Below are 20,142 nucleotides of genomic sequence, written 5' to 3'. Positions count from 1 at the left end.
TCTAAGTCAAGTGTACAGCTTATACATGATGAATGTTGTCCAGACGGGAAGGGTTCATATTTAGTTGCGGACTTTTGAAACTTCATTATACATGTGGTAAAGGGCAGGATTAAAGGAAAACACAAATTCCCAAGAGTAATTTTCAAAGTTTAAGCATTATCATATTTTTGTCTTGAAAATTTGAAGAATCTTCCACAGGGAAAAATATGCACATATGATTATAAAAATGTGATTCAAGTATCCCAGAAACTCTGACCCACTGGGCAGATAATGGAATGTCTCATTTGCAGGACTGCACCCCAAACTTCATACAGCCTGAGGAAAAAGAAGAGCATGCGAGAGGGTTCACAGAAATCATCACACTCACCTCTGGCCCAATCTCACTGGCGACGATGTTCATAAACTCATTATCTCCATCCTTCCTGAGTGGCATAAAAAATAAAAATGAATACAAAAAAAGGTATGTTTGGGGTGGGGTGGGGAGGAGGTCCTTCTTTTGGAAAAGTCAGAACATAAGAGCTGCCATATTGGGACAGACCGAGGGTCTATCAAGCCCAGCGAGTGACCAAATCAAGTCACAAGTACCTGGCAAGATCCCAAAAGAGTAAAACAAATTATCCTAGAAATAAGCAGTGGATTTTCCCAAGTCCATCTTAATAATGGCTTGTAGATGTTTTTTTTAGGAAATTATCCAAACCTTTTTTTAAATCTTGCTAAGCTAACTGCTTTCATCACATTCTCTGGAAACAAAATCCAGAGATGTTTTTGTGTGGCTTCTAATGTCAAATTTATTTTATCTAAACAATATTAAGAATACTAAATTAGTGTATTTTTTCTCATGCTTGTATGTCTGCATGGAGATAAATTTTAAAAAACGATGTTTATAAATAATTTTTATTGAACAAGCAAAAAAAAGATACATAAAACTAACAGAGATATAGTTCAGTTTTTCAAATTACAAAATATTCCTTCCGCACTCCTCCCTTACTTCAACCAGTGATTATACAGTCCAATGTGAAATCAGAATATAATCACACACACACATGAACACAACCAGAATTCCTCTCCTAGCGAGATTCATTTCTTATATACCCCCCCCCTTTGCCAGGCAGGGAATTCCTTATCAGTATCACTCACCAATATGTGAGGAGATATCAAAACAACAAAAGATAAAGAGATTAGGTTCTTACCTTGCTAATATCTTTCCTAGTAAATAGGTGTGTCATTCTGGATAGTACGGTATTCTCCCCATGCCCGCGAGCCATGCAGAAGGAATCCACTCCAGCTTTTTAACACCTCCTCCTTCACTGGAGGGCTCTGCTGCCCCCTTCAGTTTGAACCAAAGCAGGTGATAGCCCTATATAGAAACATATGTGAAGGAAGGGTACGGGGAAATTCCCAGAACTACAACTCTGTTCTGTTCTGAAAATATAACAAATGTGTTAAACATTGCAACTGCTCAACAAAAAAGAAATCCTCAACATAACCTAATTGGAGGGGGATCCTACTGTCCAGTGTCAGCAAGAAATTCATAATTCATTATGTAAAGCGAACACTGAGGGTTTAATTTCAACAAAATAATTTAATTATCTTTTTGTCAATTCCCCTCCATTCCAACTATATACTTTCTTCCGAAGGTACATAAATCCATCACAACTGGATTATTGTAACTCCGCCTACTTGGGAATCAACACCACCCTTACCCACAAAATACAAAACACGGCAGTAAGATTCATTTTCGGTCTGAAAAAATATGACTCCATCTCAACATACCTCAAACAACTCCAATGGCTACCATCTCATCCCGAATAAAATTCAAAACATCCTGCATCATACCTCAAACAACTCCAATGGCTACCATCTCATCTCGAATAAAATTAAAAACATCCTGCATCATACCTCAAACAACTCCAATGGCTACCATCTCATCTCGAATAAAATTAAAAACATCCTGCATCATACCTCAAACAACTCCACTGGCTACCATCTCATCCCAAATAAAATTAAAAACATCCTGCATCATACATCTTATAATCTATGGAAACTAAACCGCTCCTCTCAAACTCCTATCTGATGCATGGTCCACCTCAGCGAAAAATCTCAAGTACAGAAGAATTTTCCAATCCATGTTCACCTTCCTAGGAGTCAAAATCTGGAATGATCTCACAGAGACAATAAGAACAGAAGCCAACCATGCACAATTCCAGAAGAAACTGAAAACTCTACTCTTTGACAATTAAATTTCTAGATCACCTTATGAACCTGTTCTTTTGCTTAGTATGGTTAGGTTTTTCTCGCCCTTCTCCCTTCCTTACTTCTCCTCTTTGCCCAATCTACCCTTTTCCTTCTTTATGTCGCTTAGAGCTTGTTTAGGTTTGTGTGACTCATAAATATTAAATTAGAGTCCACTACTTGGACTCTGAGGGACGCCACTGCAAGACTCTCATCAAGATGGGAAAACAGAAAAAAGAAGACCCAATTGTCCACAGAAGAAGGAGCAAATCCAAACGCAAAAAAAACTGTGGCAACCACAATGTTCTTGACTTAACTCTTTTATTTCTTGCAAAGAAGCTTCAAATGATCTTGACAACTTATCCACATTGATTATATAGAAATTTCACAGACCCGACATGGGCTGTGTTTCGAGGGCCCAAGAAAAGAAGTTTGGAAAAATTCAATTGTGAACTAGTTGTCCAAACTTTGGAGTAGTGATATGACATCTGATATCAAAAACAGCAGAGCCAGCTTGGAGGAAAGCTAACGCCACTGAGATCGGAGCAGAGAATGGCTCCACCTTCTCCTTAATGCATCAGTGCTGAAATGTTTCCCATGTCTTAGCCTAAGCAGAAACCATTGTAGGCTTTTTTGACTATGAGAAGAGCAGCAATCACTACCTTTGTGCGCTAACACCGAGCACCCAAGAACCATGCCTTATGAGCAAAGTGATCCAGACCTTCCATGACCATAGACCACTGAGATAGAAGGTCCGGCTATACCCGCAGTCTGAGACCTGCACCTGTCTGAAGATTTGCTAGATCTGCATACCATGGTCTGCATGTTCAATCTGGTACCAAGAGAATGACTTTCCCCAGATGGTTTGCAATTCTATGGAGTATCCGCCCTATCATGGGCCATGGAAGAAACATATACAAGAGCTCACAGTTGGACCAGAGCATCCAGACCTATGTTTATGGGCTTGGATCTTCAACTGACATGGTCCACCTTTTTGTTTCTTGCTGTCACCATCAGATCAAACGCTGGGCGACCCCAGTGACGAACAAAGGGATGGAAGGCTGCAACAGACGGTGTCCATTCTCAAGGATCCAGTGTCTGCCTGCTGAGGAAATCGGTGTGGACATTGTCCACTCCTGCTACATGTGCCGCTGAAAAGAGCCTGAAGATGAAATTTTGCCCACCGGAACAGTAAGCTGGCCTCCAGATTCAGCCAGCAGACCCTAGGCAAAGCAGCTCTGGGCCTGGAAGAAGGGGGAGAAAGAAGTGGAGGAGGACAGGCTCAAACAAGGAGAGAGAACAAATTCCAGCTTTACTTTAATCAAAATTAAATATAAACAAATAAAAATCACCTTTATCAGAAAACCAGAAATTTTGGTGGGGTCATATTGGTAGGAGACCACAAGGGTTAAAAGGGTATGAATGTGTTTTGCAAATTTCCCCAAGGACTCCCAGCTTGCATGGAGGCACTAGACCTTTCTTAAGCTCCTTCCAGTGCTAATTAGAAATAAACACTAAATGGGCTATCCCAGCCTCCAGCATATGATACGCCACTTTAGCAAATGGACAGAGTTAGAGGAGCACATTATGCTGATTGCCTCATCTTACCTGTGCAAAGAAAACAGCGAGCCTCGGTCTGCACTGCTTTTGAAATTCTGGGCTGTCAACACAGCAAGGTCTCGTAGTAAATTCAAGTTAGTCTGAAATAAGCAAAAAAATAAAAAATAAAAAATGGAGGGCCTGAGTTTTAAAGGATTTATTCTCTTAACTTCGAGGCCATTTTACTAAATCTTAACACGCGTTAACAGATATTAGCATGAACTAAGTGCCTCTTGGCCCATTGGTATAAAGCAGAGCTGAATTTCGATTCAAATTTTAAATCGCGATTAATCATACAATAAAAAGTGGAGCATAGCCAGCACAGGAATGGGGTAGCACAGGAGGAGAACGGGGGGGGTGGGTGGGGGGGGAGGGGGATATGCATTTCCTCTCTCTCCCCTCGTATCATACCTTAGCTCAGTGTCTCACAAACTTTTTCGAGCCAGGCCACGGTGTCCTCGGCTCGAGACACCCAGAAGTGCACTGACGCATGCGTGACATCAGTGCGCCGCCATCAGCGCACACGCAAAGACCCTTCAAATGGGCCTTGCACCAAGAGAAGGGCCTGCGCTGGAGAGAAGGGCCGGCAGAGAGAAGAGGTGCTGGCGTCAGGAGATTGCTTACAGGACAGGCCTCTCTTCATGAGAGGCACATTCTGTAGACAGTCACCTCTCCTCTTCCCAGTGTACTGCGGCACACCTGAAATCTCAGAAAGCGCATTGGTGTGCCGCGGCTCACAGTTTGCGATACTTTGCCTTAGCTGGTGAAGGTGCCAAAGTCCCACCAGTCAAAGAAATCCACTGCCAAACTGGAGAATTTGGAGATTTTTTGGAGCATTATGAAAGTTGTTTGAGCGCGGGTCCATTTAATCACGAGCAACCTCTCTGCAGCATTTTCAACAAAGTACAGATAAGTGACTGGCATGCACACACGAAGGGTTTCCATTTTGCATAGTGACAGTCTGAAGAAACAATTAGTGGAGTTGTTTTGCCTATGATAGGAAGGCAGCTGTATTTTACTTTATGTAAATTGCTGCTATAAGTACACTTGATCCAAACAAAAGGCAAAAAACAGTCTAAGGATTCTGAGAGTGTAGAATGCTAACAAGACATCCCTAGGCAAGGTAGCATAAACCCAATAGTAAATAAAAACTATAGAAATCAATAATTTTAGGGGAAGAGGCAACCTCAGTGTGGAGGATCAGCAAAGGGAGAAGAACTCCAGCGCTTCACACAAAGGGCAAAGGTACATCACCTCTGCCTGCACAAGATACAAATAAGTGCTAAACCACAATAGGGTGTAAGTGACACTAGGAGTGAAAAAATAGCCCAAAACACTCAAAGAACCTTCCCCAAGAAAAATCAAAAAAGAGGCCACAGCCGACTTAGCTTGAATCTGCCTTGCAAATACTTGTAGAGAACGCGATGCCGGGTTCAACCAAGCCCGGTTTCAGGAGAGTAATATCCCTTCATCAGGAACCCTTGAGTGGAGACATAGATATCATCAATTGGAGCCACTCAAGGGTCTCCACTCAAGGGTTCCTGATGAAGGGATATTACTCTCCTGAAACCGGGCTTGGTTGAACCCGGCATCGCGTTCTCTACAAGTATTTGCAAGGCAGATTCAAGCTAAGTCGGCTGTGGCCTCTTTTTTGATTTTTCTTGGGGAAGGTTCTTTGAGTGTTTTGGGCTATTTTTTCACTCCTAGTGTCACTTACACCCTATTGTGGTTTAGCACTTATTTGTATCTTGATTTCTGCACGTGAGGCAATCCATGATGGTGTGCAGGCAGAGGTGAGGTACCTTTGCCCTTTGTGTGAAGCTCTGGAGTTCTTCTCCCTTTGCTGATCCTCCACACTGAGGTTGCCTCTTCCCCTAAAATTAGTGATTTCTATAGTTTTATTTACTATTGGGTTTATGCTACCTTGCCTAGGGGTGTCTTGTTAGCATTCTACACTCTCAGAATCCTTAAGACTGTTTTTTGCCTTTTCTTTGGATCTTTTGAAGTATCTTTGGCATTTTTGAGGAGTTGTTTTGTGCATAAGTACACTTGAGGCATTTTTTCTCCACTTATGATTCTAAGTTTCCTCATAAGCACTAGCGCACAGACCTTCCGTGTGACAAATTGATTGCGTTGTTGATAGCTAATATTTGAGAGAATTTTTGTTTTTATTTTCATTAATTTCCCACTGCAGCTCCAGGCAAGTCACTTAACCCTTCACTGTCTCAGATACTTTGGCATGATATGATTCATTTTGCTGAATATCTGGAATCTAAGAATTGTATCTAAGGATTTTAAAATGTATTTCTTGGGCTGAACTCTGAATGAATCTAAGAATTATGGCTTGATTTCTGAATCTAAGAATTATATCTAAGGACTATAAATTGAAATTCTGAATGAACCTGGCCATCTACCTTGAGAACATAGAAAGCCTGAAACAAAAGGAGTTAATTGCCCATTCAGTGGATTACAAAGGATGGCAGGGTGAGGCAGCAGTATCCCCAAAGACCTTTAGGCCCCAATTCACTAAATGACTGCTATCCGACCCGATTCACAAAACGGCCCACCGCGTGCTTTCCCCCTCGATTGCCCATTTTCCGATTCGACCGTGCAAAATAGCCAAGCGATTGGTTCACTTACATTGCTTGGCTATTTTCCATTGGGTTTTACCATCCTAAAAACCCGACTGCTAGGTCTGCCGGAGGTTTTTCTCTCTCTCTTTTTTTTTTTTTAATGGCACTAATATTTTGCGTGTCTGTACCTTCTGTAGCAGTTTAACTGATTTCTGCATCTTCTCCACAGCTTCCAAATGTTCATCTGGTCCATTTCTGAAACAGACACAGTTTTTTTTTTAATTTTGCCGCTGTCTTCATGGCTACATAACTGCTCTGGTCAGACATAAGGAGTGAGGGTTCTACTCAATAAGGGGGGGACCAGTAAAAAGAATGCTTCTCTTTCAGGAAATAAAGTATAGGTGGGAGAGGGCTGACTACTTCCTCCCCCCCCCCCAAGCCCAAGAACAAGACCCTTGGTTTTGCAGCAGCTGTTTGTAAATAGTCTGAATGACATAGTTACGTATCTCCCCGACCTTGAAAAAGGAGCATAAAACGCGCCGGCAAGGGGATGAACTAAAATGAAGTAAAATGATTAAAAATATATAAAATGCACAGAGTATTAAGAAAATATGCAAACAAAGAATATGCAGCATAGCAAGCTGTATTCTTGGGATCGATGAGGATTGGTGCCGCATCGAGCTATATTATTCGGGTGGCGGTCTGAGGATCCCTGAAAGCACTAGTTGTATTGACAACATTATTTAAAATGTCATTATGTCACATTGAAACGTTGGGAATGAACACTGAGGGCTCCCTTTACAAAGGTGTGCTAGGGCCTTAACGCTCGCAATAACCACTGCCGCTTCCTTTTTAGAATTTTGCGCGTGCGCTAAAAAACCTAGCGCACCTTCGTAAAAAGGAGCCCCGAGTGAAGAGCGACTGATTTAAATCCGAAGAGTTAGTGAAAATTCAATTGTTAGCACTTCCCACTCATCCGGCCTCTGCCTGTCAGTTCACGTAAAGACATGCCCCCCTCCCCCAAGCCGCTTATTTCATGTCTTCTCTGTGCAAATGAAAACTGAGGTGAAGCGAGGGGCAGAGTTTCTGAGAATAAGCACAAATCGTGGCACCATACTTAAGAAGGGAGGTTAATGTCTTTTCCACTGTGTAGCTTCGCTCCAAGTATTTCAGCACTCTATTGCCCGCCAGGAAAAGCAAGTTGGTTTTGTTCTTCTTCCCCTTCTCTGTACCAAGAATCTTAATAACCTTAATTGAAAAAAATAAAAAAGGGGACTGCAGTTACTCAACTGTTTGCCATGAAACAGGCTGTTTTAACACTAAAGTTCTACTAGCCCCGACAGCAGTAAAGCCCCAAGTACAACTCAGACTGCATTTGGTCAGGGAAATAACTTGTGTACATTGCCTTCAGCTTCGATTTGGCAAAAGTCGAGAAATAAATGCAAAATCCTTATAAACCATTAAAGGGCAACAGAAATCAGTGATTTGGCTCTGCATGCAGCTGTTGAGTCTTTTATAGGTGAGAAGCAGCATGTTGGCCATTGTGCTTGGGCGCTTATTGGTTCCAAACGGAAGAATGTCAGTGGGACAAACCAGAAGCTCTTAAGCCAGTCCTCAGGACACACCTAGCTAGTCAGGTTTTCAGGATACCTATAGAGCAGTAATCTCAAACGCAAACCCTTTGCAGGGCCACATTTGGGATTTGCAGATACTTAGAGGGCCTTAGAAAAAAATGGTTAATGTCTTATTAAAGAAATGACAATTTTGCATGAGGTAAAATTCTTTCCTTTTGGCTAAGTCTTAATAAGAATCTTGTCATTTATAGCTAAAGAGACATATGATCAAGAAACTGTTTTATTTTACTTTTGTGATTATGAGAAACATACCGAGAGCCTCAAAATGGTACCTGGTGAGCCGCGAATTTGAGACCACTGAGTTAAGGGGAACGGTTAATCTGCTGGCTGGGTTGAAGGGCAGAGGGGAGAACAGGACAATCAAGCCATTGTGACATCACTGATGAGGTTGGCTCTTATTGGTGGAATGAGGCATTATGACATCACAATCTTGGTTCTGCTTCCCAAAGACAAACAGGATGTCATGGATACAGTTAAGGCAGTGGTCTCAAACTCCAACCCTTTGCAGGGCCACATTTTGGATTTGACGGTACTTGGATGGTCTCAGAAAAAATGGTTAATGTTTTATGAAAGAAATGACAATTTTACATGAGCTAAAACTCTTTATAGTTTATAAATCTTTCCTTTTGGCTAAGTCTTAATAAGAATATTGTCATTTATAGCTAAAGAGACATATGATCAAGAAACTGTTTTATTTTACTTTTGTGATTATGATATACATACCGAAAGCCCCCAGGGCGCGGGTTTGAGACCACTGCTCTAGTGAATATGCATGTAATAACTCCATTATGTGCAAGTCTATTTCATGCATATTCATTCTGACTGGCTAGGTGTGTCCCGAGGACTGAGTCGAGAACCTCCGAGACAGACTAAGGGCTCTTTTTCCTAAGCTGCGCTACAATGCCATGCACGCTAGATGCTAATGCCTCCATAGAGCTGATGTTAGTTTTTCCGCGCTTATATGCAGCGCGTGCTAAAAACGCTACCACAGCTTAGTAAAAGGAGCCCTAAGGGCCGGATTCTCAAAACTTACTGTGCCTTTAATGACGGTCGCTAAACCGGCTCCGCTGATCTATTCTGCACATGTGCCGATCACTATCACCAGCATGTAAATTCGGCAACCCTCCGCAAACCTCATTTGCAAGCGCGGATTTCTGAAACTCATTCGCCTTTTCTAAATCGTCACATTTACTGCTGCAATAGTGGCCTGTCAGATTTTATTGTTTAAAATGGAAAGAGCGTTGGCAGTTCAAAAAGGTTATTATAATTATTATAATGAATAATTTACACTTTTCCCAATTTTAATTCTTACATGTGGATCGGGGGGGGTTGGATTTCTATTAATAATATATATGAATGATAAGATATTATATTCATGTGGTATATTTTTTGTTGTGTATGGAAGTGAGAGGGGGTGGGGGTTATATCTTTTTGTTGTATGATAGACACAAGTGATATTGTGTTCTAATTGTTTGATTTTACTGTACACTTGTTGTGAATTATAAAATGAATAAAGAATTAAAAAAAGATTTTAGTGGCTATTTTAGAAACTCTTCTCCTAAGTGGGCTAGGTTGGTCTTTATCTGTTGTCAATGACTTGGGTTCAAGTTTCAAGTTTATTGAAATATTTAATTTGATCGCAAAATCCAAATACATTTAGTTAAAAATTAGGTTAAAAAAACCAAACAAGACAAGACAATTGGAACTATTTTAACAAAACAATACATGTGAAAAAGGGAGTGAAAAAAAAATTGAAGGATTAAATACAATCCATAAACAAAGAAAATGGATAGGTAATAAAACAAGAGTTTAGGGAAGGTTACCCACTTAATTTTTGCTTACCAGCACTACTAGTCGACTGTAAAGTATCCTAATATAATAGAATTTAAATGATTCCGTTAAAAGCGTCCTTAAAAAGCCAGCTTTTTAGAAGACTTTTAAACTTACTAAGGAATTTTTCTTCTCTTATATTGATCGGGAGCGAGTTCCAAATTTGAGGGGCTGTAACAGAAAAAATCGTATCGCTCCTTGAATAAACGAATTTTAGCAAAGGGACTACTAGTAAAGATTTTTCTTCGGATCTTAAAGATTTTGTGGGAGTATAAGGAATTTCTAAGAATGTGTATTAGTATTTTATGTGTGAGTAATGCAATTTTATATGTAATTCTGTGGTTTACTGGTAACCAATGCTTTTCTTTTAAAAGGGGAAGTTACGTGATCAAATTTTTTCTTTTTAGTGAAGATTAAAACATGGGAGAGTATGTGAACCATCGCAACTATACCTGTAGGTGGCTTAAGTTTGAGACATGTGTGCCACAGCACATGTTGGCATCAACACCCTCAATATCTATTATCCGAACTGGCCCAGCATGGTCATCTGGCAAACCACGGCTTCTCACCTGGAAGACAACGGACCAGTGAAAATGAGAAGCTTTAACAATTCTAGCACATAAAAAGCCCCATTACTGTCTACGAGGTAATGAGAAGTCTCAGGCAGAAATACAATTCACAGAGTGTTGCCAGCCAACTCTATATATGAGCATTTGGATCAGACTCATCCCTGATCCAGGCCTGCTTCTACCTCATCACAGACCTAGACCTCTTAGGGGAATTACAACTATACATCCCTGCATAAATGGTGTAAAATGTAGACTGGTGTTGCCAAAAATAAAAGGGAAAAAAGAGCCAGTCAGTAATCATACACATTAGCGATCAAAACAACCAGGATTATTCAGTTTCATCATTTTATTCATGACTTTTGACAAGACTTGAAATATCAGATGGCAAACATACTTGGGGGGGGGGGAGAGCTTGTCAGCCATTCTTTGCGAGGCTGTCATAAGAACATAAGCAATGCCTCTGCTGGGTCAGACCTGAGGTCCATCATGCCCAGCAGTCCGCTCACGCGGCGGCCCAACAGGTCCAGGACCTGTGCAGTAATCCTCTATTTATACCCTTCTATCCTCTTTTCCAGCAGGAAACTGTCCAATCCTTTCTTAAATCCCAGTTCCGTACTCTGCCCTATTACGCTCTCTGGAAGCGCATTCCAGGTGTCCACCACACGTTGGGTAAAGAAGAACTTCCTAGCATTTGTTTTGAATCTGTCCCCTTTCAACTTTTCCTGATGCCCTCTTGTAAGACACACTCTTTAATTGGATAAAGTTGGGCACCCAACGCTTTGGAATCTGAACTTTTTTTGTAGTAAATTTTGCCCCAGAATCCGAACTCTGCTTTGGAATCCGAACGCCCTGCACATTGTATGTGTCTGTTTCTGCCCCAGAATCTGAATGCTGCTTTGGAATATTTGTTAATATTTTACCTTAAAATCCAGTGTATTTCCTGTTAAAATTTGAGTTTGTGGGACCCAGGAACGGATTAATCCAGTTTCTATTATTTTCAATGGGAAAAATTGCCTTGGAACCCGAACGCTTTGGAACTCAAATGGGGTTCTGGAACGGATTAAGTTCGGATTCCAAGGTATCACTATAGTACTGTCATTTGAACTCAGCATGCATCATCCTGGTGCCTAACTTTCAATGCCATTTATTGACTTTGAACAATCAATACTGCCTTTGGGTAGTCAGTCTGGGAAGCCCAAGGAGTTCTCACTTACTTTCTCTACCTCTGGGTCGTCCACAGACACAATCTTGACAATGACGGGAATGTGTTGCCTGATCTTCTCATTCACAGTCTGTTCGATGGACTCTACCTGCTCTAGCGTGACCGCAGGTGAGTCGAGTTCTATGGTGCTGCGCTGACGGCCCAGCTCCCTGTAAAATTCCCAGTGTGAGTTTGGCACGGATCTATGGAAATTAAATCTTTCTGTACTGATTTTTTTTAACAGGAATATAAAATACAATTAATAATCAGATCATTTAATTAAATAAAGGAGAGCGATTTCTGAAGTAATTGACTTTACAAATGTGTCTTCAGGTGGTAGATTGAAAAGTGAATGTGCAGAAAATGCAAAGACTGAGACAATCAAAAAAAATAAAACCATATATAATAAATATATTAAAAACCTAATGGATAACAATGGAAATAAACATAAGAATATATATCAGTGGGCCAATGAATTAATAAATATATTGAGCAAGACCCGAGCTTTGAAAATGAACAGAATACATACCGTAAATATCTGAAAAATAATCTATACCTAAGAGTAAGGACAGATGATTGCTACAACTGCACTTAGTACATAAAATAAACATAACCATAAACAATATGACCATAAAAATATAGTAACACGTGGCACAGATATGCCTTATTATAAATCCTGAATAAGCTTAACTTACAACAAGGGAAGCCTATAGCAAAACCTAAATGGACATGAATGAAACTATAATTAAGAAAAGGACTGTATGATTAAGTATGGTACAGGTGCCAGACTTAATCATACAAGAAATCTTGGAATGTAATCGCACAACTATGATAAAAGATTGTATATGAATAACCTAGGAACATCCCAGTGAAAATAAAAACAAAATATAGCCTAATGGAATGAACCTAGCATAAGAAATTGCTAGATGCAGACTTGAGCAGAAAGACAGCTTTATAATAGAGAATGACACGGGGACAAAGTTTTTACTGTCCCCACGGGAACCCATTTTCCCATCCCAACAAGTTCATTTCCTATCCCTGCCCCATTCCTGCAAGCTCCCCATCCTGCACAAGCCTCAAACCCTTTAAAATCCTAAGTAGCAACATTCTAGAACTCCGATTGTGATGTCATAATGCCTCAGTCCACCAATGCCTAAGCTCTGTCCTCATCTGCACAAGCCTCAAACACTTTAAAATAGTGCTCGAGGCTTGTACGGTTAAGGCAGAGCTTACAGGAATGGGGCAGGGACAATGACAGTGACAAAACTCAAGGGGACGGGATGGGAAATTTGAGTTCCTGTGGGACGAGGAAAAATTTGTTCCAGTGTCATTCTCTACTTTATAATCACAAAAGGTGACCTAATAAAACAAGAGGCCAGTGGAGACAATACAGTCTAATGCTGTCTACATCCAATGGTTTCCATCTCTTTCTTATATCTATGAATTTGACACTGTTTTCCACCAAAAAACAACAGTTGACCTGTTTCCAATTAGTACAAATCATTTTTAAAGCTATGGTAATTAATAAATCTTATAACTTACTTTGCTCTTTGTTTAATAAGGCACTGAGCTCGAGTGAATGAATTTGGAGAGGACTAGCCTAATTGTTAGATAAGTAGGCTAAGAACCAAAGAAGTCCAGTTCACACCTCAATGCAGCTCTCTGTGCCCTTGGGCAAGTCATTAGATTACTATGGTACTTTGTGTGTCTAAGGGCTAGATGAACTAAAGTCAGTGACCATTGCTAAACCTGTTTTCACAGATTTAGCGACGATCATCGCGTGTTTTCCCCTTAATCACCCATTTTCCAATCCAGCTATGCTAATTAGCTAAAACCACATGCAAAGTAGCCCAGCAATTAACATCACTTGGCTATGCAAAAAAAAATACCAGGGGGTGTGGGGGGTCCAGGACCGGATGGAGGCATGGCATGGGGGTATTTGGCCAGACATGGGGAAAGTAGGCATCCCTCCTCCCATTTTCGCTGCCGTGGGGTACTGTGGGGCCGGTTTGTGGGGATGTCGTTGGGGAGGACCACCAGCACAGGGGAGGGGGGGCTTTTTATTTTTTTTACGGGACAGATTGTGCGTGTGTAACACACACACAACATCTGTGCCATTAAAAAAAAGAAGCCCTAACAGCAGTGACAAGAGTCTGCTTCCCCTGTCACTGCTGTTAGGGCTCTGCACATGTGTCAATCACTCACTGAGTGATTGATCTGTCTTGGTTTCATGCAAATGATTTGTACCTCTGTGCAAATCATTTACATGCCAAAATCGATCAGAGAATCGGCCAACAGCGATCCGGTCGGTGTTACCGACTGACTTTAGAGCATCTAGCCCTAAGTTCTTCAATTCAAGAGTCACAGCAGGCGCAATTGAATATGGTGGGTTTTGTTTTTTTCACAAATTTTAACAGAATTTCAAACAGGACAGCACCAAAAAGTGTTAGGATTTAAACTCTAAAGCAGCAATACAAATGAAATGCTCAGATCTTCTGGAGACAGCCAGCTTACTGCTGCTATGAATCAGCGAGCGACATGTCAGATTGCGCTGACACACATTATCTACCATTTAACCTGGAGCTAGTTCCCCAGCCACCGTACTTCTTCTCTTGGCATTTCCTCTCCATTTATAACCAGACAAGCTCTGCTGCTCTGAGTTAATGCTCTCCAGAAGTAACCTAATGCAGACTTTTAATCTTTTTGCTGACCTAGAGTGCAGCTGGTTCACCTTACCAGGAAGTCGTTTTGAATCCAAACATTAAATCCGCAATGGCAGTAATGAGATGTTGCCCTGAAATTAGAAATGAGTGAAGCATGTCAACACAGAAGGCACTGGCAGAAAGTAATCGCTAGGTCCACCTAGTCTGTCCATTGGTACTGGTATTCCATTCTCCAAAAGCTTCTCCTCCCCTCCCTCTGCACTATCCCAAGCATCCAAGTTTATCGTGGTTTGTTATACCACTTTAGTACCAAAGTGGTTTACATTATAAAAACAAAACAAGGGAGAGTTCAACATATGAAAATTTGAATTGTCAAGACATGGCACAGGAGGAAAAAGGGGAGGGTTACAATTTGTAAAATAAAAAATTGAGAAGGTAATGGGAAGAACGATATGGAGATGGGGAAGACTTAGGTGATCCGCTTATCTAAATCTCAAAAGCATCCTGTAAATTCTGCTCCTCTCTATATTATTCCAAATTCAAATTGTACTTGTTCTCTTTTCTAATTTTTGTAAACCGTGCCGAGCTCTATTGTTATAGAGAAGATGCAGTATATAAGCCTAAGGTTTAGTTTAGAAAGGTTTTAAGGTTAGTTTTGAAATGATTAGAGCTAATGCTGCCACCATTTTGGCTCCTATCACCCCCACTAGAAGTCTGTTCCATGTGCCAGACAAGAGACCTGCTTTTAACTACATGTGGTGAAGTGTTCAGCTATTACAAGACAGTCAAGCAGATACAAATATGACCACCCCTCACCCCCTGCAGAATGTTACTGTGCAACAGTGATCAACTCTACAGCTAGTTTGGAATTTTATACCCACACGATGTTGAAAAGGTTTAGGAAGTTGGTGATGTTAATGTGCATTTTCCATCTCTGCAAATGCAGTCTTTCTACAAAAAGCATTACTTGATCCTGTGTATATTTTGCAACTTTTAAAGTCCTGGTTCAGAACACTTCAGGCTCTATATTCAGCCAGCGACACTCAGCGGTTTGCTGACCACTGACAGCATTATGCCTAGAAATTCAATGCCAGGTCATGTCTGGGCTCTGGCATTGAATTTCCAGATATAGGGAGCCAGAACTGTAAAAAGATAGGGTTGATTTTTAGATTCAAACAATTATAATGAACAATCAAAGATTATTTAAAATAACTAAAATAACAGTGTTTGCAATGACATTTGCAGTCATCCAGCTACTTTGAAGAATATTAAATATTGAAGGAAGGAATTATTTAAAGAATAAAAGCACCAGATGGGAGGTTTTATGCCAGTGACTGAAAGAGGGAGCCTGGAAGGATTTTATGATTTTTCTATATGGCTCCCGTAGATTGCTGAGGCTTTTCCTACAGGTGGCATCTGGTATGAATTAAACAGTTAATAGTAGGTAAGCTCTGCTTGAGCTCTGATTTGACCTACTATTCCCAATCAGTAAAACTGTAGTAAAAGGACCCCATAACTTGAGGGAATGGGAGTAAATTCATCCCAAGTGGCATCAGAAACACAATCCTCTTCCAAAGATAACTTGACACCTTTGAAAGAATCTGAATTACCTTGAACTTTTTTTTTACAGAAAACATCACCAAATGTCTGACATTGTACAGCTCTCCCTACTATTCGCGGTTTTCCTATTCGCAAATTCGATTATTCATGATATTTTTTGCTTCTAAGTTTCTTCTAATTTTCATCTATTTTCAGGCTGCCCGAACCTCCCCGGACCTTACCTAGTGGTCTAGCGGTGACACAGGGCAGGAGCAATCTTCCTATGCTCCTGCCCCGTGCAGAGCCGTCATCAAAATGGCTGCCCTGAGTTCCTGTTGTAGTCTCAACGGGAACTCAGGGCAGCCATTTTGATGATGGCTCTGCACGGGGCAGGAGCGTAGGAAGATCGCTCTTGCCCCACATCACCGCTAGACCACCAGGTAAGGTCTTGGGATGCAGGAGGGAGGCGAGGGTGGATCAGAGCCGGCCCAAAAACTTATTCACAATTTTTCCCTATTCGGGGGCCAGCTCTGCACCTAACCCCCGCGAATGCGGAGGGAAAAGTGTATATCTACTCCAAAGTTTTGAGTAGGAATAGAAGTTAATTTCTTGGACAGAACTTTATCTTGTCAGGCTGGTATTTGAAGTAAAACTGTAAGTGAACTGTTAATAATTTCTTCTACATATCAATCATAAGATCTTTGAAAATCTTATATGATCAATTTTTCTAAACCATTTTAGTGATGTATTTCAGGTACACTGTTAATGTATGTATTTTTGCTGTTGTTTGACAACTTCTCTTGATGTAAACCGCTTTGAACTGCGGGATATAAATTATTACGATCATTATTTTTTTACTATTATTATTAAAATGTTAAACAGTTCTATAGCTGTGGATGAAGCATTTGAAGCAGAATTCCTTTTTTGATATTAATGTAGATTTCTGATGATCATGAAAGCATGTTGTCCAGGTCTTCCTGCAGTTGAATAAGTGGAACTGACATTTCAGCCATCATGCTATGACTTTCTTCAGGCTGTACTGTGAAAATATCAAAGGGGCAGTAGAGGCAGCAAGACACCTATGTAGCCTCAATGGAAACATAGGATTCATCTTAAACAAGACATGGGAACTGTTCTTTCAAAAGAAGTTTAGTGCAAAATGAATCAACACAAAGGTGAACATTTTCCCCTTGCCTAGAGTTTCAGAAAGTGGCATACAGAAACTCCTCCCCTTCCTCCTCCTCCAGACTAAGAACTATCCAAACACATTTTCTCATCAAAATTTAAACGTGACTAACTTTCGCATCAAAATTCAGATTTGTAACCAACAGATTTTCCCACCTCACTGAGGAAATCACCCACCTGAAACCCCAACCAATTAGGTTGAGAACCCACTGTATAAAGTCAAACTGCAGATCTCACAGCACACCCTGAAGAAAGTCAAAGCACAATGGCTGAAATGTCCTTTTCATGAACTCAAATGCAGCAAGACCAGACACAGAAACATGACGGCAGATAGGCCAAATGGCCCATCCAATCTGCCCATCCGAAGCATCCACTATATCCTCCTCCCTAAGAGGTCCTATGCTTTCAAAAAAGTTATATTCCATTCTGTCGTACACTTCTAAACAGGGTACAATTTTACCTGTTTATGCTCTGACCTGAGTGTTGTTGCATATGATCAAACCTCCTCTCCCAGTCCAACTTCACATGCACCTCCAAGTCCAGATTCAGGGGCGTCTGCACAAAATGAACAGCATCAGGCCCTTGACGGGACACTTGCAGAACTGGGATGTCATTTAAGAATCCTCTGTCATCTGGCTACATATGGGGGCAAAAAGCACAAATATGGACCCAATTATTTTGGGAATTCTACAGGAAAAATCTGATCAGAGAAAGTCCTGCAGGATCTAAAAGAGGGTGGTAGGTATTTATTACCGAGATATCCTTTTTTAGGGCTTATTTCAGCTTGAGCAGAAGCTCGTGTAAGTATCATGGGAGGGGCCTTAAACAACCTGGGACAATCAGAGCCTCAGGCCCCTCCCCAGATGCACCAGGAAGGGGCCTAAAACTCTGATTGACCTGGACGCCTAAGGGATTTGGAGGCAGTTTAAAGAGAGAAGAGTGCTATAGAGAGGGGGAGAGACAAAGGAAGAAGATAGATCTTTGAAAGTGAGAAAAGGTAGAAATAGGGAAGGTAAAAGGAGGAATGGTTGTTACAATAAGGGGTTAAGAAAAGGAGTAGAGGTGGTAGGAAATAAGTGACAGGGAAGGATATGGGATTTGGTAAGGAATTTGAGGCAGAAAGACAGGTTTAAATAATATGGATGGAGAGGGGATGAATACAGAAGGTGGAAATTGGGATTTACAGAGTAAGTGAAGGGCATAGGGTGTAAACGCAATTGAAAACAGAAAAATCACTTAAGGGCCGGATTCTCAAACCCTGCCAGTAAAATCTGTTGAGTCACTGTAGTATTGGGAGCAATTTTTATTTTGCAGGTGATTCTTAGCATAATAGCATGCAAATTATATGCACGCGAGAATCGCCGGTAAAGAGCGGGAGAAACTGTGCCTGGCGCTTGCTCAGAAGAGCAACCACTAAGCACAGCTCCCCCCTTCTGTCAAAGCTGCTCTGCATGCTCCAAATACATAAGTACCTGAATACATTCATGTAAACCATTCTGAGATCTCCTGGGAGAAATGTATAGAAAGTTGAATGAATGAATGAATAAATAAATAAAACTTAGCTGCAGGTCTCCCCGAGTCCTGATGGCTCAGCTGATTGACCAGCAAAGGGAAATGTTCCCCCTCTTCCGCCAACACTCCTCTCTCATCTGCTGCTGTGATTTTGAGCAACATTATCTGGATAATGTTACTGAAAATCAGCACTACTTATCTAAGCAGCAGTACCTGCTATCCAGAGAAGTAGCATGCTGAGCAGTCAATTTTACCTAAGTTGTTTAAGAATATCCTTGTTCTCACCTGTCCACCTCCCTCTGGAAACAGCAGAGTGTCTTTTAATATGACCTGAAAGCCTTTCAGAATTCCTTTCTTTCCATTCACATCTGTCTTTACTTCTGCAGGGCTGCAGGATACTACAACTGTGGAAAACTTCAAAAAAAAAAAAAGTGAAATGATAAAAACAGTTTGGTACAAAAGAATCGAGAGACAGAAAATTCTTACAGCATCTTGCATTTTGTGTACAGTTGTAAATAAGAGAGGAATCACCAAAGTATGCAAATGAGAGATGTTTTAGAAAATGAGGTTAGAATATGGATTCTCAACCTAGGCCTCAAGCCACACCAAGCCAGTCTGGTTTTCAAGACAGACACTTTAAAATTTACATGCACTCATAAGAGCCAACTTTTCAAAATGATTGGGGGTGCTTAACAAAAGCTGATGTTCCCTGGTCACAGTAAAGAAATGTAAACCCATTCCTTGCCACTCAAGGCAATAAAACACCAACAGCTCACCAATTAGCAGACCATTTCAAACTCAAGATCATCAAAATCAGGACAACCTTCAACAACTTAACTACCACACTCGACGAGTTAATAACAACCCCCACAATGGAAGAAGCCGTAACTGCAGACAGAACATGGACCACCTTCCCAACTCTACAATGGCCTGATTTGAACCGACTATATAAAAAATACAGCCACACCTCATGCGACTTGAACTACTGCCCATCGTATCTACTCACAAATGCCTCCCACAAATTCAAAACCAGCCTCACGCAGTGGATACAAAGCACTCTCATAGAAGGCCAATTTCCACAAGATCTTGGAGAGATCATAATCACACCCTTACTGAAAGACCAAAAAGGTCCAGTAGACACACCTACCAACTATAGACCTATCGCTTCGATCCCATTATATGTCAAGCTGATTGAAGGACTTGTGGCTCAATACCTCACCAACTACCTAGCTGACCACAATATACTTCACCCATCCCAATCAGGATTTAGATTTTACCACAGCACGGAAACACTACTAGCAACACTACTGGACATAGCCCGACAACACCTCAGTAAAGGACACAGGATCCTAATTATCCAACTAGATCTTTCCGCCGCCTTCGATCTAGTTGATCATACCATACTTCTCCAGATACTTGATGCAATAGGAATCTCAGGGGTGGTTTACAACTGGTTCCAAGGATTCCTTAAAACAAGAACGTACAGAGTTAAGATAAACGATATGAAATTCAACCCATGGTCAAATCCATGCGGAGTCCCACAGGGATCTCCACTTTCACCCATTCTATTCAATCTCTACATCTCCTCCCTTGGTACCACTCTTG

The 20,142-nt window shown here is 41.0% G+C and overlaps 1 protein-coding gene across 2 annotated transcripts in view; it reads right to left on the bottom strand.

Moving 5' to 3' along the window:
* Positions 1 to 20,142, bottom strand: part of LOC117347206 (alanyl-tRNA editing protein Aarsd1-B-like) — a 70,760-nt gene that overhangs the window by 8,706 nt on the left and 41,912 nt on the right. For both annotated transcript variants that reach the window (XM_033917804.1, XM_033917802.1), the window contains 9 exons: positions 18,823 to 18,951; positions 17,502 to 17,661; positions 14,375 to 14,432; positions 11,652 to 11,808; positions 10,321 to 10,437; positions 7,522 to 7,652; positions 6,593 to 6,659; positions 3,841 to 3,932; positions 368 to 422 (listed from right to left, as the gene is read on the bottom strand). In XM_033917804.1, the coding sequence (XP_033773695.1) occupies positions 368 to 422; positions 3,841 to 3,932; positions 6,593 to 6,659; positions 7,522 to 7,652; positions 10,321 to 10,437; positions 11,652 to 11,808; positions 14,375 to 14,432; positions 17,502 to 17,661; positions 18,823 to 18,951 (966 nt within the window). The remainder of the gene's footprint in view (positions 1 to 367; positions 423 to 3,840; positions 3,933 to 6,592; positions 6,660 to 7,521; positions 7,653 to 10,320; positions 10,438 to 11,651; positions 11,809 to 14,374; positions 14,433 to 17,501; positions 17,662 to 18,822; positions 18,952 to 20,142) is intronic.

The sequence above is a fragment of the Geotrypetes seraphini genome, chromosome 13 (genome assembly GCF_902459505.1).
Source record: "Geotrypetes seraphini chromosome 13, aGeoSer1.1, whole genome shotgun sequence".
Taxonomy (NCBI): Eukaryota; Metazoa; Chordata; class Amphibia; order Gymnophiona; family Dermophiidae; genus Geotrypetes; species Geotrypetes seraphini.
Note: the sequence above shows the minus strand (reverse complement) of the source record. Positions and strands in the feature narration are given on the sequence as shown.